At 38.8% G+C, this 20076-nt stretch overlaps 1 protein-coding gene across 4 annotated transcripts in view; it reads left to right on the top strand.

Moving 5' to 3' along the window:
• The window catches only part of drosha (drosha ribonuclease III), a 134511-nt gene that overhangs the window by 55952 nt on the left and 58483 nt on the right, over nucleotides 1-20076 (top strand). For all 4 annotated transcript variants that reach the window (XR_003593851.1, XM_028004741.1, XM_028004742.1 and 1 more), the window contains 4 exons: nucleotides 799-859; nucleotides 1065-1124; nucleotides 6785-6884; nucleotides 9090-9192. Coding sequence is in view for 3 of the 4 variants with exons in the window: in XM_028004741.1 (XP_027860542.1) it covers nucleotides 799-859; nucleotides 1065-1124; nucleotides 6785-6884; nucleotides 9090-9192 (324 nt within the window). In the remaining variant the exon portion in view is untranslated. The remainder of the gene's footprint in view (nucleotides 1-798; nucleotides 860-1064; nucleotides 1125-6784; nucleotides 6885-9089; nucleotides 9193-20076) is intronic.

Below are 20076 nucleotides of genomic sequence, written 5' to 3' on the forward strand. Positions count from 1 at the left end.
GTACTAGATCCATTTGCAGATTATTTTACTTATAACAAGACACAGTGAAATAATTTGCCAGTGGAACTCATGCTTTTGCATCAATATTGAGGAATTATTTACATAAAATAAGCTTCTACATCTTGCTGAAAAGTTACTTGTAAGTCAGTTTGATCTTATTTTAAGTATACTAAAAACTAGACCAAAATATACTTTGTAAAATGTTGTGTTTTTGCAGTGCACTGTGAGTACTATGTACTTACACTGCAAATACACAAAATCTTGTCAAGTATTTTTGTCCAGTTTCTATTGCAAATATCTTAATACACTTGAAATAAGAAAAAATAACTTACAAATCACTTTTTAGCAAGAACTAGGAGCTTGTTTTAAGTCAATAATTCTTTATTATTGATTTAAAAAGGCTGAGTATTTTGCCTAAATATGACATTTTTCCAGTTTCTGCCAGTGAAAGTAGTGCTTTTTCATCAATAGTAAGGAATTGTTTAAATCAAGCTGCTATATCTTGCTTAAAAATTTCTTTTAAGTTAGTTTTATCTTGTTTGAAATTTTAGAGGTATTTATACTGAAAACTCAACCAAAAATAGCTATAATGTAGTGTTTTGCAGTGTTATTTTTAATTCCACCAAATCACTAAGGATATGTATGTAATCTGCTAACTGTCAAAGGTTTAGTCACATTTAATGTCATTCATTCAGAGGGAAAATCTTTTTTTTGTTTTCTGTTTTATAGTGCAAGTAAATGTTTTTTTTTCTTCCCTCTGTGATTAATAATTCCTGCCTGCGGGTTGTTTCTTTCCAGGAATCAACACACTGATTAACATCATGTCCCGTCTGGGTCAGGATGACCCGTCTCCTTCCAGGTAAGCAGCCTGCTGGCTCGTATCTGCTCGTAACATCACTGACCACAGGCGCAATCAGAGCGCCCATTTGTGTGATTAATACGCCCGGCAGGCCCGCTGACAAGAAAATTAACTCTAGCTGTGGGACGGAGGCGTACCTGAGGGGGGATGAAATGAGCTCATTGCTTCTGACTGAACCTGATCAAATCTCCGCCCTTTTCTCCAGGATCAATCACAACGAGAGGCTGGAGTTCCTGGGCGACGCTGTTGTCGAGTTCCTCACCAGGTGAGACTCTTTGATGGACGCCGGCACTAATCGAAGCCGACTACAACGCCGTCTTTTCTCTTCCCCTCTTTCTTCACCTCCTCACTCCGTTTCTATCGTCTTTCTCATTGTCTGCGTTCCTTCCTGTCTGTCACAGAGCTGCTCTTCTCCATACTTGCGCCTCATTAAGACGCTGATTCACTGGTAATTGGAACTGGGATGTTACTTGAACAGCCAGAAATTGCCAGTGACGACTTTCAATTAGCTGAGTTGTGTTGCTGACAACACAAGTCGCTACTATTAAAACAACAAATTCTACCAAGTATTTCTAGTGCAAATGTCTTAGTACACTTTAGTTAAGACAAAACTAACTTACAAATAGTTTTAGCAAGAAATAGGAGCTTGTTTTAAGTCAATAATTCCTTAATTTTGATTTTAAAAATTTAGATTATTTCACTTTTATTAAGAAATTATTGACTGAAAACAAGCTCTTACATCTTCCTAAAAAGTTATTTATGTTAGTTTTGTCTTGTTTCAAGTAAACTAAGATATTTAGAGTACAAAATAAATCAAAAATACTTGGTAAGATTTTGTTTTTGCTGCGTAGACATTTTAATTCAAAAAGTTTGAATCTGTTTTATTGTTCAAATCTCTACATTTAAAATGCTTAATTACAGACAAAAAGAATTACACTCCAAAAACACAAAACCTTACCAAATATTTTTGCTCCATTTTTCAGCGCAAACATCTTTGTACACTTTAAATAATACTAAACTAACTTAAAAGTATTTTAGTAAGACGTACATAAGAGCTTATTTAAGCCAATAATTCCTTAATATTGATGAAAAATGGTACAATATTACGGATTTATTGAATTAAAACAAGTTTCTATTTCTGTCTAAAAAGTTACTTGTAAATTAGTTTTGTCTTATTTCGAGTGTATTGAGGTGTTTGCATTAGAAACTAGACAAAAATACTTGTTAGGATTTTGTGTTTGGGATTGCACAGCTGTTATTAATCTCACACTCTCCCTATAACAACACCGACTCCTTTGAGATGAGAAACTGCTGCAAAACAGCAGCAGCTTTTTATCCTTACAGTGGCCAAAAAAGAGCAAATTCATAACTTAATCAGTGAAACATTGAGTTCAGCACTAAAGCTACGAGTCAGTTTTTTGGGGGGTTTTTTTTTCCAAAGCTGCCAGACTTTCTTGTAATCTTTTGAAGTAATCTTAATTATCAGCTCTTCAAATTTCCTGCAGTTTCTCTTTCTCATTTTCCAGTACGGAACCTCTGGGACAAATTTATTTCCTTATCTATAAATTGACTGTTTTACATCGATGTTCCTTAAATTGGAGTTGGTGGAACCTGCAGAAACCCACACAAGGAGGCGCTTCTTTCTAAACATTTATATATATATATTAAATATTATTTTCTTGCTCCTGTTGTTACAACTTTCCTCTACAATAAAGTATTAGGGCCACACTAAAAATATATTTTTAAACAAATAAATGTGAGAATAAAGTCATAATATTACAAGAATAAAATTGTATGTGAATAAAGTTGAAATTATATGAGAAAAAATTAGAAAAAATACAAGAATAAAGTCATATTAAAATTTATTCTAGTAATATTTTGACTATTGTCATTATTTCCCCTTTGGCGAAGTTTTAGGACCTCTCTAAGAAATTAAGAAAAAATAAAACTAAAAGAATAAAGTTATAATAATACAACTTTATTCGGGTAATATTATGACTTTATTCTTGTAAAATTAAGATTTTATTCAGGTTATATTATGTCTATGTTCTAATAATATTTTTGCATTATTATGATCTTTTTCTTGTAATATTACAAATTTTCTCTTCTCATAATATTATGACTTAATTCTTTTTTGGGGGGAATTTCCAAATATTCTGTTTTATGCTTTTATATTGTTGAGTTGTATGGATTCAATCAAAGCATAATTAAAAGATTTAATCAGTTAAGGTCAAAAATTATAATCTTCTATATTGGATTCTCAACTCCGGTGGCGTTAGTGTCTAACCTGTCAAGAACCTGACTGTATCTGTTAGATGACAATTATTTAAAATACTTCCTTCCCTCTTTTAAACATGGTGGTGGTTCAACATTTACAGCCAAAAAACCGGAGAACCGCTGATCCAGACCACTTCAGTAGAAAATACTAATATATGTGTATTTTATGCACATTTTAAAGTGTAATCAAGTTACTGTTACCATCAGTTGTTATAAAAAAGCCATATAAATCAAATATTGCTTCAAAGATACTTCCTGATTTAAAGTTTTGAAATTGGGTCTCTGTCTCTTTAAAAACTCCTGCTTTTTCTGAAGCTCCGCCTTCAGAAAGTTATCCCAACATGGCTCCTCCATTAATCCCTTAATGGCGTTTTTACCAGCGATTCACTGATAAATAGCTGCTATAATCAGCTCAGCAGATCCACCAGGTGTTTGCTAATTGCTGCTGGCTAGTTTGAAGGAGCTGAGGGGGGGAGGAGCTTTACCTTTAAGGCGGCGCTAGGTTCACCCAGGCATTGTTTGAGAAATTAAAAGATTTCTCAAACATTCATGAAAGAATCAAAGCAACACTCCGGGTTTGTGTTTGATGAAGGAATATCATGAAAAAACTTACATTTTACATGATGCCACCCCTTTAAAACAAAGTATTTTTGCCTGGAAGAGAAACAAAGTCTTGGTATTAATTTTCTACATTCTGTATTTCCAACCTGCAGCAACACCAGATGAATTAACTGCTTCAAAAGCAGGTAAAAGCGTTTCTTTTTCCCTCTGCTCCTGGAACGAAAAGAAAAAATGTTTTTATCCAACAAAAGCAGCTTCTATCACAAAAATCTAATTTGTAACCCGCGTCACCAACACTTCCACATCAGTGAGCGCCGAGGATTAAAGTCTAATAGGAGCTCATTGTGGCACACAGACTGCCGCTCTTTATGCAGCTACAAGCAGGTCAGTTAGTCTCCGTTTCTCAGGATATCTGCGGGCATGTTTCAGCCTCTTCCTCCTCTCCTACCCGTCTTTGATTGTTAGTGTCTGACGAGACATGCTTGGCCTGCGCCCTGGCCCTCTGAATTATTTATCAGCCCCTTGTCCAGTTAAATGGCTACAGCAGATCCAGCCAGCTGCCTCGTGCGCGTTGCCCTTGGAGGTCCGCGCGCCTCTGCTGTCCAGCCAAAAGAACATTTTGCACATGCGAACAGCCCCAAATGTAGCGAGGGAGTCTGTGCCGACCAGAGAGGACCTACAAGATCGGCAGATGATGTAAAAAAAATAAATCCAAGTGCAATCCTCTGAAAAAAGCTGTTTTTATCTCCACATAAAATTCGTTCGTGTTCAGGTAAGATTTTGAATTAGTCATAATTATGAAAGATGAATGTCCTCAGAAGCAAACTTTGTTCATCATTTTCATGTAAAAAAGACACACAAACCTATTTTTAACAAGAATTTTCTAAAAAAAAGTCCAGATTTATTCAATACACTGCACAAACACAAAATATTACCAACTGTTTTTGCTTCATTTCTAATGCAAATATCTTGACGTAATACAAAACTAACAAGTAACTTTTCAGCAAGATATAGAAGCTAAAATCGTCAACATCCAAGAGGGACAGCTAAATGAACATTTTTGCAAAACCACAACCTGCCTATTTTCTTTTTTATGCACTTCAAAAACACAAAATCTTACCTAGTACTTTTGTTTAAAGTGTAAATATCTTAGTACACTTGAAATTAGACAAAACTATGTTACAAGTAATTTTTCAGCAATATTTAAGAGCTTGTTTTAAGTCAAGATTTAAAAGTCCTAGTTTGACTAGCAGATTTTACAGATAAAAAAATACCCAAATTTTGTTCTTGTCAAAATTTGAGCACTAAAATTTGGATATTTAACTTTTTAACCAGATTAATATAAAAATCAATCAAGTTCATTTGTATAGAAAGTTTCAGCAAGGCGGTTTAAAGTGCTTTTCATAATAAATAGAACATTTATGAAATTATAAAGAAAACACCACACAAAACAATTGAACAAACATATTTTGATAAGTTCCTTCACCCAAAGTCATACAAATCAAATATGTTGGTCAGTGTTGCTCTAACCAGGTGGGTTTTTAGTCTAGATCTAAAGGAACTCAGTGTTTCGGCTCTTTTGAAGTTTTCTGGAGGTTTGTTCCAGATTTGTGGTGCATAGAAGCTGAATGCTGCATCTCCATTGGTTCAGGTTCTGGATGCAGAGCAGAACCAGAAGGCCTGAGAGATTCTGGAAGGTTGATACACCACCAGATCTTTATTTTATTTTTTTTAAATGTCCCAATTTACTCCATAAACTACAAAAAATAAAAATCTTACCAAGTATTTTTGTTTTAGTTTCTATGTTGGTGCACTTGAAGTAAGACAGCCTTACTTACAAGCAACTTTTTACCAAGATATAAACTTGTTTTGGGTCAATAATTCCTTAATACTTTTTTAGTACTATTTCCATTGGCTGATTCTTCAGATAAAAAGACATATTGCCTTTTTTGAGCCCTAAAGTTGAGATATTTTACTCTTTAACAAGATTAATCTAAAAATTTCCCAATTTATTCCATACACTGCAAAAACACAGTCTTACCAAGTATGTTTATTTACTTTTTAGCTCAAATATGTTAGTTCACTTGAAAAAAGACAAAACTAACTGACAAGTAACTTTTCAGCAAGTAATATTAATAAAGTAAAAGTCCCACTAACAGGTTATTTAACTTAAAAATGGCAATAATGTCTTATAAATGGAAATAAAATACCAGTGGAACTAGTACTTTTAAATAAAAAACAATATTAAGAGATTTTTACTAATAACTTTGTGTCTCCAAAGTAATTATTTTCAATTACTCCAAGTGTTTATTCCAGGTTTTCTCCCATCTCCTAACAAATGGAGCTCATTTGGGGTTTGCAAACAACAAAAACAAAAACCAAAAAAACGGGACGCCACCTGCTTACCTCTCTTGGCACTGATTGGAAATGACTGAAAGAAATGGCCTGTTTTAATTCAAATGAAATCAAATGACACGCAGTGATTACGGAGAGGCTGGAGCATAATGAAAATGGAACCTGCTCGCTGTAGAACCCAGCTGTGGAACCGCTCAAGCGTCCTCGGCCGTCTCTTGGACCCAAACCGGGCCTGGAAGGGAGAGGCTGCAAATTTGTTGGAGACTTTCATTTGGTTTTCCCGGAGAATGCAGCCGAGGTTTACTTCTTTTTTGTGCATTTTGGAATATTTCAAAAAGATTTCCTTTATGTATTTACTGCGTCTGCAGTTAGTTTGACCAAAAACAGACAGTTTTCAATCATTAAATGTGAATATGCTACAAAAACACAAAATTTTAAATGTTTTTGATCTAGTTTCTAGCTAATTTTCCAGACACTAAAAAACACATTAACTTATTGCCAGAAAAATCGCAGTAGGCCTGTTTTTAGAAGCAGTTGAGACCCAAATGGACGTATAAAACTGTAAAAAATTTAAATTTTTGATAATAGGTCTCCTTTAGAATGAGTTACCGAAACAATTTAGGCTTTTGATGGCTGGTGTAAATCACTTCCTGTGAATGCAAAGGTTTTCGATTTGGGATCCTGGAAAAGAACAGAGATGACCGTTAAAAATGAATTCCTCTTCGTCCGCAGTGTCCACCTCTACTACCTGTTCCCCAGTCTGGAGGAGGGCGGTCTGGCCACCTACAGGACGGCCATCGTTCAGAACCAGCACTTAGCCATGCTGGCCAAGGTGAGCGTCTCTCTGCAGGTGGAAACTGTAACTGTCTCCCATCGTGGTGTTATGACTCAGCTGCTTTCCGAGTGCGCACAAGGCTAAGGAGTAATTTTGTCTTCCTGCCATCCGTACTCGCGCATTTATTTATTTTTTACCCCCTCAGGTTTGTAATTGGAGTTAAAAGGTTGTTGTTTTGGAGACTTGTGCAACCAGGGTCCCTGCAGACCCTCGGAGGTCTTCCTGAATCACTCTTCAGCTCCTGTTATCACTCTTCTTCCACTCCTCCTCCTCCTTCTCTCTCGCTGGCAGCCCAGCTACACTCACTGGCACGGTTTGTAAAGAAACACAACAATAATCGTCCCGTGATGTGGAGAAACCAATTAAAAACTTCAATCTTTCATGTCGCTCCCCGCTGAATACAAAGATGCAGCCGCCCGAATCTGCATTAGCGCCGTGTAGCAGTTTGGCTTGTTTCAATTTGCCGCTCGCGCTAAAGTGAGTGTGATACAGCGTCGAGCGCTGCCAAGTTGTTTACCAGGGCTCCTCTGAAGCCGTCTGCTCAAGAACACTCGCAATTATCTCCCAGAAAGTATCTTCAGCGAGCACCGCCACAATCCGCCACTTCACTCGCAGGGCTTAAAAGTCAGAGCGGGTTCCCTGTGAGTTGGAGTATTTGTGAATTGTGATTTAATTTGTGTGTGTGCAATCACGAGGAGTTTGGGGAGGGGGGGCTGGTACCACCAACAGTTATCAGCCGTAATTAAAAAGCACCCTGGCTGCTTTTTGTCTCTGCAGCGCCGCCAGGAAAGTCAAGTTGGGCTACTTTTCTCTTGGCTGGGAGATGACTTGCAGAAAGTTTGACTGACCTCCGTCGCTCAGCAACACAAACTCATTTAGATTACATACAATCTGTGCAGATCCGGAGCCGCTTTGCTGCTTTTCTTCTGGATTCCAGTTTCACTGCATCAGCGGTGGCTTCACAAGCTGCATTTCCGTTACTAATGTGGGAATGGAAACAATTAATTAACTTACGATTGTCATTTAATGGTTTATTACATTAAAATTTGTTCCAATCGTCCAATTTGACCTTCTTTAAATGTTGTAGTTTGGCCGCCATCCAGCAGAGGGCGCCACTAGTCATTGAGCAAGTTGATACAGAAACAAAGATGGCAGGGGCATACCAGAACAGGAAAGAGAAACGGTCCAAACAGAGTCCTGTTTGGGATGTAAGATGCAATATTTTAGTTCCAGGTCCTTCAGTTTCATGTAGGAGCATCAACTTCTCAACCAAATGGTGCCGATGATGGATGAGATGACAAAAATGGAGTGGAAACAGAAAAAATGTAACATAACGGAAAAAAACGTGCTGTACTGTTTGATAAGTTGCGTTCAATTACATTCAGACATTTGTTCTCAATTGTCACAATACTTAGATAAAATTTAATATTTTATTCTTTTCATCTTTTATTTTTCTATTTAGCAACCTATGAGTTTTCTGTTTTGTTATTTTTTATAAATATGTCTCATTTTAATAATGTGAGAAAACCACAACTTTTAATTTTTATGCAATGCTGCTTTTTCAAACTGGTGGTAAGCAAAAAAAGAGTTTTTACTTCAGTTTCAGCATGACTGAAAAACCTATCACAAAACTTTTTATTGAAAAACAAGTTTTTTCCAAATGGTCATGTTTCCATTAAGCTAATTTCTTATTGTAATTCATTAAAACGTCTAAAATTCATGTATCTAAAATTAATTACAATTTAATCCATTTTCTCCATTTCTGCATGTGTAGAAAGGCTCTGTCTTTATTGTAACCAAGTTAGACCATGAACATAATCTTATTCTCTTACAACATGTCGTCAGTAGGAGGTCTACTGGCGTTGTGTAAAAGTAACTGACCGCTACGAGAAGCTTTCAGAGTAAATGAACTGTTTCACATTTCATCTGTCGTTTTCCAGTGTCTGTAAGTGAGCGATTTTATTCCTGCTTCATGCCACAGCTGGACAGCACATGAGCACATCTGTCAGTGCCATGAAGTCGAACCTTTTCCAACCAGAGCAATCAACTTTTCATTTCCCTCGAGTTTTTTTTACCCTCTAATGCTCTTTTCCTTCATAAAAATCTGCAATGTTGTTTTTTTCCCCCCTCCTTCGTCCTGTGAGCTGCTAATGCTGAGGTGTCAGTGGGCAGCTTGCTGTTATGAATGCGTCTCTTTTCCAGAAGCTGGAGTTGGATCGCTTCATGCTCTACGCCCACGGACCCGACCTGTGCCGGGAGTCGGACCTTCGACATGCCATGGCCAACTGCTTTGAAGCGCTCATCGGTGAGACTCTCCTGAGATAAAAACGGAAGAAATGATTGATGACAAAGAAGTAGGGACAGATTTTGAATAAACTAAATGTTCATCTTCACTCCTAGGATTTAGGACTAAGTCTGTTTTCAGACCTGATAGTCCGGTACACTCGGTTCAATTGGAGATCAAAATTGCAACATTTGTTACATTTTCAGCTGCCTTGGTTCACTTTCACCCTGCACTGTTCGCCTCCTCGCCTGTGGGGGCGCTGCACCAAGAACCACTGAAGGAAACAACATGAAAAGCTCTGAAGAAGACAATGAACGCAACTTTCTTCTTTAAAAAATGAAAACAAAAATAAAGTAACCTCAAATTTTAGCGGTTGTATGATTTTATTTTTGGCGAAAGACAATGAGTCATTTATGTTGATTTACCCAGAATGCCATGCGCTGTAGTCCACTTCCTGCTTTTGGAGTGGACTCCAGAGTGCTTGGTGTTCACACATTCATTCAAAAGGCACCAGAATTCACTTCTACTAAATCAAGACAGAGGTTTGTAGGCAGATCAGAGTTTGATTACACATTCACACTTCCGCAAACAAACCGGACTTTCTAGACAAATGGACTGGTGACCACTCCAAATGCAGGAAAGGACTACAGAGCAGGGCATTCTGGGTAAATACAACCAAAACAAACACTTTAGCATTAGCAGGAAAAGTGACTTGTGTTTTTTTTTTTTAATCAATAAAAAATCTGCAATGTTTTTTTCCCCCCTCCTTCATCCTGTGAGCTGCTAATGCTCACAGGACATAGCAGAAATCCTAAAACTGCTCAAATCTGACTTCATTTTTGTTTACATTAAGTGAAGAAGGAAGTTGTGCTCAGTGTCTTCTTCTGTGGTTTTCATGTTGTTTCTTTCAGTGATTCTTGGTGCAGCGCCTCTGCAGAAGAGGAGGGGAACAGATTTCTTACTTAGTTTGGTTGTTTTTTTTTGACCAAAGCAGCTAAAAATGTAACAAATGTTGCAATTTTAGTCCCAAATCGAACAGAATCTACCAGACTATCAGGTGTGAGAATGTTAAAAAAAAGGATGCAAGAATCCTTCTGCAGGTTCTGTGTACGCCTTCAGTTATCTTTCTGTTAATCCTTGAAAACGTTTACCTAGCTGACCTCTGAAAGGTCCCCAAATCTCTGCTCTCCTGTCCCACACACGCCGCTGCCCCCCGCCTCAGTCCTTGCTAAGCCTCGCTTCTGGGGAGCTTCTCTCGTCTTATCGCCATCTCGAGGCAGTTCAGCCGTCTCTCTCGGATGAAAGATGCAGAAAGTGGGTGGCTTTAAAGAGATCATCTCCACAGCGCCTCCCCTCTGTGCTGGGAAAAAAACAGCAGGCGGGGAATGTGCTGACTGGCACTGCGGCCCCCCTGTCATCGGCCCTGGGGTCACACCGTTCCCTTCGCGGGTTCATTATTGGCTCAATCGAAGTGAAGAATAAACAGGGTTCCTGTTCTGAAGGGGAGAACCTCCCTGTGGTGACGCCTTTGGGTTACTAACTCTGAAATATTGCCGCCTTCCTTCCTGGTGTGAACTCAGCCCGACTCCAGACATCTCCTCTCCCCTCTCACCGTCCCCCTTTTCCCGACCTTTTTTGTTTAGCTCAAACGCCTCTTTTCCATGCCTACACCTCCCTCTGATCTAGACTTTTTGGGCATAATTATTGAGTCACTCCATCATCTTAAAGCTGTTCTCCAACAGAGACGTTGAGCTGCAGCACTGCGGAAACACAAACTCTTACCGAGTATTTTCATCTAGTTTCTTGTGCAAATATCCTAGTACTCTTGAAATAAGACAAAACTAACTCAGAAGTAATATTTCAGTAAGATAAAGGAGCTTGTTTTAAGTAATGACAATTAAAGGGGACTTTCTATTCAAAATTCACATTTTGCTCGTTTTTGTACTTCCATATGGGTCTGTACTGCTTCTAAAATCAACCAACAAGCCATTTTTATGGTGTCTGGAAAATGAGCCTTTTCAAAAACCTCCCAATTGTTAAGTCACATTCGACAGGCATTCGGCTGCCGTTACCTAGCAACCCAAGCGGAGCTCCAGCACATTTGTTCAGCTGATTTTATTGCTGTTCGATGGCTGCTGGAAGAGACAAGGGTTTTGTTGTTGACTTGCCATCCAGAAACCGCTTGCTGCATTTTTGTTGGTTGAGCAGGAGGCGCCACTTCTGCTTTTCGAAGATAAATAGTTGTATATTTACCCATCTGTTTGGAGGCATTTTCATATGTGGGTGTAAACATAGGGGGTGTGGCCAGCAGCCTATTTGGATTTAAAGTGACAGGATGCCCTAAAACAGCTAATTCTGACTAAAATTACATTATCCAAGAATTAGTTTGTGCAAAAAATATAAGGAGCATGTTTTGTATAGGCCATGGACCTATCATAACCCGGTCAAGGAAACATAATAGATCACCTTTAATATTTTAACATGGTAAAAATGCCTGAGTGAAATAATCGGCCAGTTGAACTATAACTTTTTTAAAATAACAATGTTAAGGAATTATTTATTTGCAAAAAGCTCCTATATCTTACAGTAAAGTTACTTCTCAGTTAGTTTAGCCTTGTTTCAAATGTACTAAGATATTTGCAGTAGAAACTAGACCAAAATACTTGATAAGATTTTGTGTTTTTGCCGTGAGTAAAGCAGCTGTGCTCACAGATGTGTTGTCGTTTTTGTCGTTCAGAGAATTGACGGGATGCGACAGCCGTAATATTTGCAGATAGCTCCGACGGCCTGGCAAACGTGTTCTCTGACCTTTGTTTTATTTGTTCCCGCGCCGTGGTGACTGTTGAACCCGGGCTGTGTTGGAAATGACAGATAATCTCCTGTTTTGCATGGACGAGGCTTCCTCTCCCTCTCCCACCCCGAGGCAGGGCCGTTCTCCTGCTCGAGACGGAGCGAATGAAGAGGGAGAGAAAGGAGTGGAGGAATCTGCAATGCAAATAGCTGCCCTGCAACCCTGAATAATTCAAAGTGTTGAATGGAAATCTTGCTTTTCTGATCCCCTGTCATTAACTTCTGCCGGAGTGGGCCATTCTCATTCGGGCTCTTTTGGCCTCCACTCCTCTGTTTTTCCTTCCTCTACCTCCTTCAGAACCACTTTCTCGCCTCTCCGGTCCTCCTCGCTGATGACATGGTGCCCACATCCTTAAAAAGTCTTAAATTAATGTATTTTAAATTAAGGCCTTACAATGCCTTTATATACATTGTAAAAGGTAAATTGGCCTTAAATTTATGGAGGCAGAGCTATTTAATCTCATATATTCTATGTAGTTTTTTTTCTCTGGACTTTGCTGTCAAGCAAACATTTTAGGCAGTTCATGCTACTGGTAACTAGCTGCTAATATAGCATTGATAGCTAGCAAAGGTATATTAGCAGCCAGTTTAGTAGGGACCATTGGTTCTGACTAGCAAAAAACAAGCTAGCTCACTTAACCTACTTAAACTTCTGTCATGACTTAAGTGTAAATTTATCACAGATTGAATCATGTTCATCTTCACTGGATCACTTTGGTTGCCAACCTGTACAATGATACATTCATTCTGTGCAAATAACCTCGGCACTGCAAGAGTTAAGACTGTTTCTTTTGTACATTTCCTACATGACTCGGGTCTTAAATTTCATTCATAGCAATCTTGAAATGTGTTCATTTAATGTTTACAAAATAAGACCTTAAAATGTTGATGTTAAATCACAAGTCTGCCAGGTACCAAGGGTGCATTAGCAGCTATGTTAGCAGGAACCATTGGTTCTGGTTTGTGTAGGAGAAATGGAGGGAGAAGAGAACTAGGTAACTAACAAAAAAACAATGTAGCTAGGCTATCTAGCTAGCATGCTTGCTTTTTTGAGTCTATCATGTTTTGAATGCCAGTTTATCTCCACTTTATCTTCTCTATTGGATCATCTGTGTGATGCTACATTCATTCTGTGCTAAAAACTTGACACTACATGGATAAAGGTTGTTTCTTATGTTCATTTCTGACATTAAATTTAATTCATAATGGTCTTAAGAGGTCTTAAAAGGTCTTTAATTTGAATTGGTGAAACCTGTAGAATCCCTGCATGAGCGATTCTGTTTGTAAAAACTTGTGGGAAGAGGAAGAGGAGGAGAAGCCGAGAAAGGCCTGCTCTGCTATTTTATTTAATTTTATTTTTTGGCCCTAATTTCCTGGTACAGTTGATGTGTGGATTACGTGCTGCCAGCAGCCGTGGGGGATACAGATGGTGAACCTTTGTGAGGCCCCTCTCTAAGCTCTTCCCTATTAAAAGAACACAGAGGAGGGATTATCTCTCACTTGCTGAATATCAGATTCATACACAATGCACTCGGTGGATCCTCTCAAGCTCTGCTGCTGCCTTTGTTAATTGCTACAGTCTTTCTTTTCTCCTTTGTTTCTACGTCTCATCCCTACCTCCAGGTCTGATTTTTCACAAGTAAAGATATAAAAATTAAAAGGTTCCTCCTACGCAGGCTGGGAAAGTCTGATGGTTCGCTGTTTTCAGGTGTGGAGAGATTTGCAAACAGAACAGAGCCTGGAAAACATTACTGTCTCCTTCCTTTCCTCCTTCTTTCTTTCCTTGTTTCCTGTCTGTCAATCCTTACTCTTTCTTGATCCATCTTTCCGTTGCTGTGTTTTTCCTTTTTCCACTCTTCTTTTTGTCCATTCAACAATTTGTCCTTCTACCTTTTGTCTACCTCAGTCCTTTCATTCCTTCTTCTTTCTGTTCTTCTGACTTTCCTAATTCCTCCAGTCTGTCTTTTCTTGTTTACTTGCTTCCTTCCTGTTTTCCCACCTCGACTCACTGTGTCCTTCCTTCAGTCCTGGTCCATCCTTCCTTTTTTCCTGCTTCCTTTTTTTGTCTTTGCTTGTAATTCCTTTCTTCCTTTCCTTGTTGCTTCCTTGTTTCCTACCTTCTTTTTGTTCTCCCTCCCTTCTTTTCCCTTGCTTCATTGTGTCCTTCCTTCCTTTTTCAACCCTTCCTTCTTCTGATGTCCTTCCTTCATTTTTCTGCCTGTCCTTCTTTTCTTTCCTTCCTTTCTTACTTTTTCTACCCATTGTTCCTTCCTGTATCCATTCCTTCCTTCATTCCTTTTCTCTCCTTCTTTCCTCCCTTCCTTCCTACACTCATTCTTCCTTAATTTCTTCCCTTTTCTATCCATCCTGCCTTCCTTTCTTTCCTTCCTTCCTGTTTCCATCCATCCTTCCGTTCCTTTTGCATTTCCTTCCCATCTTTATCCCTCCTTTGTTCTGTCATCCTTCTTTTCTTTCCTTGCATCTGTCCTTCCTTCCTTTCTTTTCTTTCCTTTTTTCCCCACACTCCCTTTCTTTTTTGCCTTCCTTTCCTTGTTTCTTTCCTTGCTTCCTTGGATAATTTTTCCTGTCCTTTTTTTTCTCGCCTTCATTCATTCCTTCCAGTTCCTTCCTTTCTTTCTGTCCTCTCCTTCCACCCTTCCTTCCTAAACCTTGGTCGTCGTGGTAACATCTGCCATCCGTTAGGTCTTTAAATCTAAAAACTGAGTGCTGAACTTCGAATTTTTACATGAAAATCCTGAAATTAAAACATTTATTTTCATGTTTCCGTTCTTGTTTACTCTTTTTATATTTTCATCCAGGTTGTGTTGGTTTGTGTCTCAGTTTGCTGAGCCGAGCAGCGAGCGGCTTAATATGTGATTTGATGGATTAGAGCCGGAGCGTTTCTGAATAATTCATCCCGGGTTATTAATGCGACCGTCGGTTTTTATTGGTCACAGGAAAACCCACAAACGTCATTTCTGAACGCAACGTCGCTACAGGCACCGTCCGACTGTTGCTAACATGAGAAAGTTACATTTCCAACTAATTTTTCTCTGTTAAACATTATTTATTGTCATTGACGCACATTAAACCAAGCATGCATAAGCAAAAGGGCATAAAACATCTCCAAAAGATACAGTTTAGATATGTTTTATTTTGGTTTTGATGCCAACAGATGTGCGTAGCATCAATTTATCTCTTTTTTTCCCCCAAAAAAAATTATTTATGGTTTAATAGCAGACATTGTAGTGTAATATTAGCATACAAACCGTCCATTGCCATACTGTGGTAACGAACAAAAACGGATAAATCAGAAAACTAATATAGTACCTAAGTATGTGTAAATATCGCTCCCGATCGCTACACATAAACACACAACAAAAAAAATGTAAAAAGTAAGGTGCCAGGGGATACATGTCGATATATCAGATTCATGAAGTTCAACTCAAAAAAGAAAAATAAATATTAATAAGAATTATTTCTGAGAGTTCTCAACAGAGGGTTCCACGATCTTAAATCTTTAGTAGAAGAGCCTTTCAAAGTTTGGCTGCACTGATTGCAATTTTCTGGCCGATCGCCTATTACCGATTTAAAAAAAAAAAAAAAATCGGTAATAGGTAATCGGAAATAGCTGGCTCTAGCATCCTTGATGGCTGATTTTCAGCGTTTCTATTTTCTTTTTTATCCGAATCACTGTGAAAACTAACAACATACAAACATTAAAATATGAAACATGGGCTTACAATACAGACAAAACAAAACGTACCTCGCTGCTTTCACTGGGGGAATCCAAAGCTTTTGTCTTTGTTTATAGAAACATTTGAATCTCGCTGACAGTTGTTTTCCAGCCATTCATTTTTACAACTGATAGCTGCCAGCTTTTATAAGGCCTGCCCTTATTGGCTACGGCAAGCGACGAGGTACAAAATAAACATTGACCATTAAATCAGAACTAAATATACTGTCAAAACAGACAAACATCTATAAACAATCTGCACAATTTGGAAACTGTTTTTAAATCATTTACAATCTTAAATAATTTACTATCTGTTACACTGCCGATTCAGATTTTGGCCGATAGCAATTGTTTTGACTGAAATGTTGCTAAAAATATGAAGAAAGTTGCTGAATTGGCAACAGTGGGGTAACTATTGGTAACTGTAATCATGCAGACATGTCCTTGTGGGCCGGTCTGTCTGTGGTTGATTTTTAGACCTTTGCCAAGGTAGGAAAATATTGGCTTCACATGTAAAAATTGGCCAATCACCGATCTCCCAAAATAAAAGAAATCGGCACCGATACATCAGCTGGTTGATAATTTAGCGCACCCCTATTTCGTAGTAACATTTTTCTAGTTTAATGAAATACTGTGGTTCTGGAACCAGATGGACGTATGATGGAGGCCGAGGAGATTTCCTTTTTATTATAGTCACTCTCTGTGTCAAAAACATCAAGAAAGCCAAGGAGGATTTTAGAGGACAGGATGCGACTCCAAACAAAGCAGTCTGACTCGTTCTTATCTCAGGTTTGGTTCTGACGGTTGGTTTGAGTTTTTTGACCCGATCCCACTGCAGGATGAGCTTCGTAATTGCCATGCGAGCCGCTTGGTGCATTCATGTGTATTCAGGGCGTCGGCTGCAGCTTCACAGGCTGATGGGCCGGACTGAGCGGCGGCCCAGATCTGCGTTTAATGATTGCAGCGGGCTGCGCGTTTGATTGGATCGCTTTGGGCTGCACTTTTTTGCACAGGCAGCCGTCTTGTCAGGAGTTTTCTGGCTCTGCACCTCATCTGGGTTTCTCCGCTGATTGACACCAAAAGGTGTTGCTTTTAGATTTCTAATACCTTCTGAATCCTCTGGAGGATGTTTCAGTTTCTCCTCCTGCTTACTTCCACTTTCCGCTTTCAGTCAGAAAAAGTTTTCAAAATCAAATCAGAAACATTTTTGCCAAATTTGCTTCGTCATCAGAACACAAGGAAAACTTGCGCGTCTGTTTCCCTCCAGCCTTTAACGCTCACACACGTCACTTCGTTTTGAGTTGTGAGGGATTCTTGAAGGAAACTTCAGTTCTCCAGCGCAGGAGGGAGAGTTTATTCCTCCCACAGCCGCTCTCCAGTGGAAACATCTGCTGCAGACCGCAGATCTCTGGTGGCCCGCGTGGTCGGCCTCGCTCAGACGGCCACATTGCTTCTGATGCACATCTGCAAGACGTTTGGTGGCTTTCTGTGTTTGTGGACTTAAAGAGAGCTGAAGATTTATCGGCATTGATTTATTTTAGGACAGGAAATTACTTTATTTGGCTAATAGCCGCACTCCCTCCTGCCATTTCCAAGCTGCACCTTCTTTTAATTTTACTCTTTAGCAGGTTCTGAAGTGGCTTAAAGCTAAAGTTGAGGCTACTCAAGCAAAAAAAAAAAAAAAAAAAAGCAAGAAAAGAACTAAATATCTGTGTGGAAAAACAAACTACTTCCGTAGGATTATAGAGGAAATATAGCCGCTAATAAAAGGCTCCTAAAAACTGATTATACTTCAACAAAAACAGAAGTTTTTACAGTTTGCAGCTGAGGATGCAGTCAAGTTTATTTGTTTAGCATATTTCAGCAGTTCAGATTGTTTTACACCATAAAAATATAAAAACATCATGAAGTTACCAATTATGAAGCATCAATAAACATTACATTTCAAATCAAAAGCACATCAAATATGTTGATCAATGTTCCAGTTATTGTGAATATTAACAGGTGAGTTTTAGTCTTCTTGATATAAAGGAATTCAGTGTTTCAGCTGTTTTGCAGTTTTCTGGAAGTTTGTTCTAGATTTGTGGTGAATGCTTCTTCTCCATGTTTGGTTCTTGTTCTGGGAATGTAGAGCAGAACCAGAAGATCTGTGAGGTCAGTGATTAATAAACTAGCAAAAGTATTTTAAAGTATATTCTCAGTAGAAGGACCTTAGAACTGGAGTGATGTCCTCTATCTTCCTGGTTTTAGTCAGAACACCAGCAGCAGCGTTCTGGATCTGATAGATTTTTTTAGGCAGTCCTATTAGGGCACTGTTGCTGTAATCATGCGACTAAAGATTTCTCTAGATCTTGCTGAGACATTAGTCCTCTAATCCTGGAAATGTTCTTCAGGTGATAGAAGGCCGACTTTGTAATCGTCTTTATGTGGCTCTGAAGGGTCAGGTCAAAAAACGAAATCATACCAAGTATTTTTTGTCGAGTTTCTTGTGGAAATATGTTAGAAAACTTGAAATAAGATAAAACTACCTGATAAATAACTTTTCATCAAGATATATCAGCTTGTTTTAAGTCAATAATTCATTAATATTGATGAAGAAATAGTTTAATTGGCAGATTATTTCACTTATGGAAAGAATTTCTTTAAGAGAAATAATCTGCTAATGAAAGTAGTACTTTTTTAAAAATCAATATTAAGGAATTATCTTAAAACAAGCTGCTTTTTCTGGCTGAAAAGTTTCTTGTAAGGTTGTTTTGTTTTATTTCAAGTTTTCTAAATTTTCACACTAGAAACTTGACTAGTAAGATTTAGATTTTTTTGCAGTGTAGACCCAGATATCATACTTGATCTCCATGTAATAACTGAAGCTGTTTTCTGACTTTAATAAGATGTTGAACCACAGGGTGCACTTACTTTTTTAAACTGTTTATTTTGGCTTTTTTTTATCTACTAACTAAAGTCACCCTGGAATCTGTTGCGTTTCCTTACATGGAGTTCAGGTTGAAACCGTTTCTGAAGCCGATAAAGACCAAATCATGGTGGATTCTTCTTGATTTATGAAACTCCCACCAACAGAAAAATTTTAGTTTTTATTTTCATAAAAGGCGTTAAAATTCCCCACACTGACTCGCGGATGAGGGGAAGGAAGTTGTCGCCTTTAATCGAATTTCACCAACATTCTTGCTGTAGCTGTGAGTAATTTCCCATTTTGCTTCGAAGAAAGCAGACAAACACAAACATGCTGCCAGAGTGTTTGTGTTTGTCTTCGTTGGAGGTAGTTTGTTTGTGTTTCTTTATGGTCATGGTGATGCAGGCTGCATCTTCAGCTCCCTCTGTGTGTGTGTGTGTGTGCGTGTGTGTGTGTGTGTGTGTGTGTGTGTGTGTGTAAATGGCCTGTTAGCCATCTGAAAGCAGTCCCCCCTTCCTCCTCCTCAGATGATGAATCCCTCATATGCTTTTGATGTCGGCCATGAAGGCAGTTTGTGCGTTTAGGCCCCCGCGACCGCGCCGCGCCCCATTTCCACTCGCCTCATTTATGCTCATAATAAAAACCAGCGCGCGATTGTATACCCAATTTGCCAGGTGGTTATTGCTTTCTAAATTGAATGAGCCACCCTAAGTGTGATGGTTTAGAAGTTGTGTGCAGCTTTAAGGCAGCGTGATGGTTCCACAGATTTCTGCAGGAACACAAGAGGAGCCGAATTACAGAAACCGGCATCGGGATGTGCCAGAGAGGCTGCGGCGTTATTCCCATCTGGAGAGACATTTCACATTCCTTCCTTCATCCCCGTTTTTCTCTTTGTATGCACACTGTGTTCCTTTTCACCTTGCAATTCAAGTTGGATTCAGAGAACATCTGCGCAGATCATTCATGTCCGAGTGTGTAGGCGCGCCACAAAGAGAGGTGCCCTCCGTGTGGGCTTGGATGTTTTATTTCACACAGATTCATGCCTGGACATGCAGTGTAGGCTCAGTTTGTGCCTCTTAATCCAAACGTCAGGTTTGTGTGACCTCAACCACTTCCACCTCATTGTGGTTGATGCAAACGCCTCCTCCTGCTGGTGGGAGGGAGGCGGTCCGCATAGAAACCCCCAGGTCATTCTGCTGCCAAAAAGCAATAAAAATGCACTTCTACTTTTAATAAAGCAATTATAACTCATTGCTGAGTTCAATTAATTTTCTGCTTTTTGTTTAGGAAAGAGCTGAGAAATGTTGAACAGCAGAAATGAAGCGTTTGGGTGGAAATTCGCTCCGTTGGTTCTGTTTTATTGTGTGACAAATTAGCACAATTTGGTGAATGACTGGTTTTATACATTTAA

The sequence above is a fragment of the Xiphophorus couchianus genome, chromosome 21 (genome assembly GCF_001444195.1).
Source record: "Xiphophorus couchianus chromosome 21, X_couchianus-1.0, whole genome shotgun sequence".
Classification (NCBI taxonomy): Eukaryota; Metazoa; Chordata; class Actinopteri; order Cyprinodontiformes; family Poeciliidae; genus Xiphophorus; species Xiphophorus couchianus.